Raw genomic sequence first — 6,210 nt, 5'->3', positions numbered from 1 at the left:
CCCCACAGTATTTTTAAAGTAAAAAAAAATAAATTAGTTAAAGTGCATATGAAACACAGCAAAGACAAAAGCACTCATAATGAATCACAACTCAGACACTCTGATTGTATAAGTTTTGTGACATAGGCATTAGAAAATAAAATTTTGTAAGTACAGTAGATGTAAAATTTTTTCCTTCACACACTTTTATTTCTGGCAAGAACAGTAGGTTTGCAGAGTGTATCCAAACCAGGGAAATCAAAAAACATTCTATGATGTTCCAGGTAAGAGACCTCCCTTAGAAAGCTGGGTGCCTCATGCATAGGTGATAATGGTTGTGGGCACCTGGGACCTCAGGTTTAAATTGACAAGAACTGTCTGGGTGCACAGTCTTCTTAAGGTTAGTAGCTGGGTGGACATCCATGGCCTGTTCCTCATCTTTAAATCTTACTCTCTTACTGAGTTGTTGGTTCCTAACTTGGGTTCCCCTGATAAAAAAACTATGGTTGTTGGGGGTGGTTTCAGTACTGGAAGCTGTATATTTCCCTTGGTCTGTGTAGTATTGGGGCTTATGGGAGCATAAAGTCCCATGTACTGAGGGCAGATTTTTGTGCACATGTAATTTAGTGTCTTGAAGGCCCTGATTATTGGCACATTTTTCTTCTAGAATTTTCCCAAGAGCTTCCATGAGTCTCTGAGCCTCAGACATCTCACCACCCATCATCATTCTGCTTTTGCCTACTCCTTGGCTCTTTGCAGAGGCTACTGTAGGTCTTCTGTTTTGCAGAGGATCCTGGCCTTTGTCTTTTTTGTTAGCAAAGATTGATTGTATAAATAGTCTTAACTTACTAAATAAATTTTGAGGAGCCTGTTTCTGGAGGCATTTACATTCCGGAGAGCTTGCTGTTGGCTTCCCTGGAAAGAGACAAACACGATGACTCAGTGGAGTAATCTTTGATTCTTCAGTCCCTTTCTGTTTTCTAGGTCTGGGACTCACACAAGCCACATTCCTCTGCCCCTTCCAGGGGTCCACAAAGCTGGAACTCCTGGGGTTTCTAGGATCGAGGCTGTTCCTAGGATCTACCCTTCCATCTGTCTTGTAGATACATCGCACAGGGCGAGCAAACTGTTCTCCCATGGGACTTTTTTGGATGTGGTAGCGAGGAACCTGAGGAACCTGAGGAACCTGAGAAGGTACATTGTGTGAAGTAAGAAGCACATGCTTTTGACCATCTGCAGGCTGCTGCTTCATTTTAGATTTAAGTTCCCTTACTATCTCTTCTCGATGGTGATGAACTGGAATTTTATGGAATAAGGTGCTTGTACTGGTGCTGGAACTTTTTTTGCTAATCGTGGACAAATATTCATCTTGTGTCTGCACACTGGAATCCAAGGTGGATTTAGAGTCTGGTTGAGGCGCAGGCAACTTTTCAGCCTCTGCTGTCCCTGTAGTCTCTGTGGCCTTCACAGAACCTAAGTTCTCCCCCACCACTTTTTCTTGTTGGCAGGACTGCGGTGACATGCAATTAGTAATCTCCACTTTTGATACTTTTGTGGAGATTACAGCATCTGGACTTAACTCTGAGCTTTTTTTCCTAGCTTGTTCCAGAGATCTACTCTCAATTTTTGTGGCCTCAATGTTGGATTTGAGGGAATCTGTAGGTTGTGTGTCTTCTGTGGGCTGAGAAAGGGATGTCCCCATGGACACCTGTTTGCTACCAATGGAGATCTTACTGCACAACTTCTGAATTTGAGCAGATGAAGGTGATGGCAATTGGACTGGCTGCTCTGGGATGGGAGCTGTTTTTGTCTGGATCTTCCTCTCTAGTGGGGTCTGAGGACATTCTTTGAAATTGGGCTTTTTGACTCTTGAGGGGGTCCCAGATACAATGGTAGATGATTGGGAGGAGGATTGGGAAGGGGAAACTTTCCGTTGGGGTGAAGATTTCAGAATGTTTATAGGCTTGAGGACCTTGAGTGGAAGCCCCCACCTGTGATTGACCCAGTACTTCCGAATGTGTGCCTCTAGAACTGACCTTGTGATGGAATCGAGGAAGTCCTCTTTGAGAGAGGTTTTTGCACAGTCTTTGCCAATCTTTGAGCTTCCTGATTTTCTGTTTTTTACTCGAGGGTCCAGCATCTTCCCAGTTTCATTGGCATCAAGCCTGGATCGAGCCACACTCTCAGGGATGAAACCTGTATAGATATGGCCCAACTTCCTATCCAGATGTCTTTTCAGACGTTGTTCTAGAGAGTCATCTAAACTTTTCATTATGTCATTTGCAGATTCACTGCTTGACACATCCAGGTCACTGCCTGACTCCTCAGACCTTAAAAATAACTTTACTCTGGATCTTTCTGATTCCTGAACCTCAGGAACTTGACTCAGGTGCTTGCTGACCTCTTCCTTTTTACTTCTACCAGCTAGTACATAGGGTTTTGAGTATCTATGTTTACCCTCTAATTGGCATGACTTGGTAGTATTTCCCTGGTGCTGTTTTATTTCTAGGCTAGAACTAGAACTAAGGCTAAGTTCAATATTAAGGCTCAGTTCTTTATAGTGTTTGTTGATCCATTCTTTTATCAGTTTCTCGAGTCTCTCCTGGAGTTGGGGATTTATGGAAAAGTCTTTTGCAAAAACACAGTCCACCATCTTATCCTCAGAGGTCGTAAATACAGTAAAAATTTTCTGTGTTTTTTTAGGTATAGGATGGAGCATCCACTCACTTCCTACTTCATTTTGCAAAAATAGCCATTCTGGAAGCTGATTCTTAGTTTGAATGAGGGATTCTTTCTTTCTCCATGATGGAGAACAAGCTCTACTCTGGTATTGAGAAAAAAGGGGCTCATTTTCCAGAGCAAAATGGGCCTGAACCACAGAAGTATTTTGATCATCAGATAGAGTTCCAATTGAGCTTTGAGATTCAAACTGCAGATCACATAGGGACTGTGACTGGGAAAGCAGGGGAGATATATTTGCCTTCATTTGTTCCTGGAAGGTACCCACAATCCAATTAAATCGTAAAGGGTATTGTGATGTGGAGTTCCAGGCGGTAGCCACTAAGGACTCACTGTGGAGCCAGGGCAGACCCCAGAAAAGCTGAATATATTTCTTTTCTAAGATCTTTGGATCTGAGAACTGTCTATACATCTGTTTAAATTGTCCTTTTGTGATCCAAGATGAAACTGGAGCTCTGGTTTTTTGCATATCACCCAGTGATTTTAGCATGTTCTTCAATGGAAGGTGGTAGCTTGGCTTTACTTGTTTTAAAAATGATGCTTTCTCTATGTGTTTATTAATTTCTTTTCTGTCTGGACTTCTTAACTCCATGTTAGGAGGAGTTAAAGAGAAACTACCAGATTTGGTCTGCCTGAGTGTGTGCTCTTCCCAGAACAACCCTCCTTGTGGGGGACAGGAATTCTTTTCTTGTTGTGACTGACAGGATGATGACATTGAGAGGCACAAGGTTTTGACAGTTGTCTGGCACCAGGAGAGGGTTGAATGGGCACAGTCTGCATGGTCCGTGCCTGAGATCATTGGGGCAGGAGAAGCTGGCCATGATGTATGTGTAGAGCAGCTTTGTTGGTCTATGCCCATAGGAAGTGCCAATGGGTGACACTGGACAGGACTCTGAATAGAGCTTAGAGATAGCACAGATTCATCTGGGGGATGTGGGAGATAGGCCCCTGAACTGGGCATATGTACAGTGGGACTAGAAGGTATAAGGACTGGAGAAGTACATTTCAAGGGAAGGGAAAGTTTAGGTTGATCATTATCCACCTCCTCTGCAACAGGACTTTGAGCTACACCAGACACTGCTCTGCACACCTCATCAGGATGGTCTTCACATTGGTGTGCATGATGGCTGTCCTTGTCCTGGTATTTCTGCACTCTGCTAGAGGAGACAGGAGCCACTAGGTTAGTCAAGAGCATATGGAGTGAGGAAGGACAAGTAGGGTGCGCACAAATGACAACCTTCATGTTAAAGTGCCTGCACTGCCCCTCCTGTCCCTTGACATCTTCCCTACAGGGAGTTCTTCATACTTGCATCTGGGCTTTAAACCCCTCCCCCAGATCAGCTCTAGATAGTCTGCAGTCCTGACTTTAAACCAAAGGCCCAGATCTAATGAATACAAGATGGAAATAGGAAGATGCTTTACCTTTGCAGAAGTGAAATCATGTTTTGAGCCCTGTCCAGTTTTTTCATGGATTCTCTGCATGCTGAAAATCAAGGAGATATCTTCAGGTGCTGAAGATAGAAGGCCTAGAGCTTTTATAAGACATTAGTTCCCTCTCTAGCAAGAGGAGATCTGGGGAATGAGATTCTGCAGTACAAGTGCACAAGTAACTATAATTCCTCCTAAAGGAGAATTCTTTTCAGGCTGACTATGTGAAACAGGACAGAGGTTATTTCCCAGTGAAATATAAGCAAGATTAAACAATTTGTCTCTAGTCAGCCATTCTTGAGTTAGTTGTAGAAGTCCCACCTCCCAATTTAAGTATAATTGTTCCTCTGCAACCCACATACACTGACTGGGCAACAGATCATTTCCTGGTTTCTTTTGACTTCCTTCCTAGCTTAGGAATCTGAAAATTCTGCATTCTGACACCTTCCATGGATTCTGGGTGATGGCCTCTTTTGATGACACATTCATATTGTGGATTTGAATTATTACAACAGGAGACTTGGGGGTTACCTCTTGGGGAATCAGGATTAAAGTGGAGAAGCTTACATTTCAGAAAATCTCTTTTTTTCCACGGCCTGCTCCTTGCTCTAGGCTTTGTTTGATGCAAAGAGATAAGAAAAAAATATATATTAGGTCCTTACAACCCATTCTTACTGAAATCTAGATAAGATTAAGATTCATCATTCTTCAACAATTTAAGTAATAAAACTTAATGTTTTCCCTATAGTCTACTCAAAATGAACAACATATATTTTGTTTGAAGACTAAAATGAATGATTTTTCTCTTTTTCTTTTTTTGGGGGATGTCACACCCTTCAGTGCTCGAGGTTACTCCTGGCTCTGTGCTCAGAAGTCGCTCCTGGCAGCCTCAGGAGACCAGATGTGATACTGTACATCGAACCGAATCTGTCCTATGTTGCCCACATGCAAGGCAAATGCCTGCTGTGCTATTGCTCCGACCCCTGAAATGAATAATATTTCTATGTAAGACTCCTTTCCTTCACTCTTTCTTTACTCAGTGAACATCAGATTATTGTATTTGTAGGCCTGACTAAAATGTCAGGACCTTACTTCCTGGGCAGAGTTTCTAGGTAAGGCCTACAGATACTCAGCACTGTCATTTGATTAATTCTGAAACAGGAAATCTTGACAATGACACACCAACCATAAAAAGGGAGAGCAATGAGGTACTCTTAGGACCTGTCCTCTCTGCAGAGTACCAAATAGTCAGCTATGGAATTCTTAGTCATTGAATTTGAGACTTTGCTCTGGGTCCTCTATAATACCTGGGCACTCATACACATGGTCAGAGATCTCTAGATAGAATCTAAATATCTGTCCTAGCCTATTCTATATCCAGTTTTTGCCTGGAAGAATGATTTTTTCCCCTGAAACATTCTATTTCAGAAATCATCCTTTCCAGGTCATTTCAGAAAGTAGAAATAAACAAGAAGAGGAGATCATATTAGTTATTTCTGATGCAAGTTTCCTTACTTACCCTCCTGATTTGCTGATACCTTCTTGGTTGTGGTATTGTTGTATTCTTTGGGAGGAAAGGGAGTAAAAGAAGGAAGATACCCACTCCACATAGGATGGCAAGGATGCCATCAATCACTCCAGAGGAGGGGCCAAAATTTAGCCAAGTATCACTAACACTTTCCATTGTCTGAGCACTCTTTTTCTGAGGCAACTGAGCACTGAGAAGTCTCTCAGGACAGAACCCGGGGGTCATCATAAGGTGGTGACTTTGTCACAAAGGGATTCTTATGATGGGTGGATGGGGTAATAGAACATGCATAACCACTGCTCTATACTTTCAAGTCACGTTCACATGGGGGAACACATTTATTCTGAGATACACACAAAAGGCCAAAAGGCCAGAACTCGATTCCTTATAGATAAGAAAAGGCCAGATCTCGATTCCTTATAGATAAGAAAAGGCCCCTCCATTTGTGACCTGAGTGGTGAATGGTCTGGGTCTCCTTAACTCAATTGGTGAGAGAAAAAGTAATCAGTTGTACAGGTTAAGATAAGATTGGGTGT

At 42.5% G+C, this 6,210-nt stretch overlaps 1 protein-coding gene across 1 annotated transcript; it reads right to left on the bottom strand.

The window, feature by feature from the left end:
• Nucleotides 1-277: 277 nt before the first annotated feature.
• LOC126020219 (spermatogenesis-associated protein 31A6-like) lies at nucleotides 278-5,899 on the bottom strand. The gene is made up of 3 exons (XM_049781672.1): nucleotides 5,662-5,899; nucleotides 4,141-4,201; nucleotides 278-3,875 (listed from the first exon to the last, which is right to left on the bottom strand). Exons 1-3 carry the CDS (start codon nucleotides 5,897-5,899, stop codon nucleotides 278-280), a joined length of 3,897 nt encoding a protein of 1,298 aa, XP_049637629.1.
• Between the last annotated feature and the right edge of the window lie 311 nt (nucleotides 5,900-6,210).

This window comes from Suncus etruscus, chromosome 10 (assembly GCF_024139225.1).
Source record: "Suncus etruscus isolate mSunEtr1 chromosome 10, mSunEtr1.pri.cur, whole genome shotgun sequence".
NCBI classification, from domain to species: Eukaryota; Metazoa; Chordata; class Mammalia; order Eulipotyphla; family Soricidae; genus Suncus; species Suncus etruscus.
Note: the sequence above shows the minus strand (reverse complement) of the source record. Positions and strands in the feature narration are given on the sequence as shown.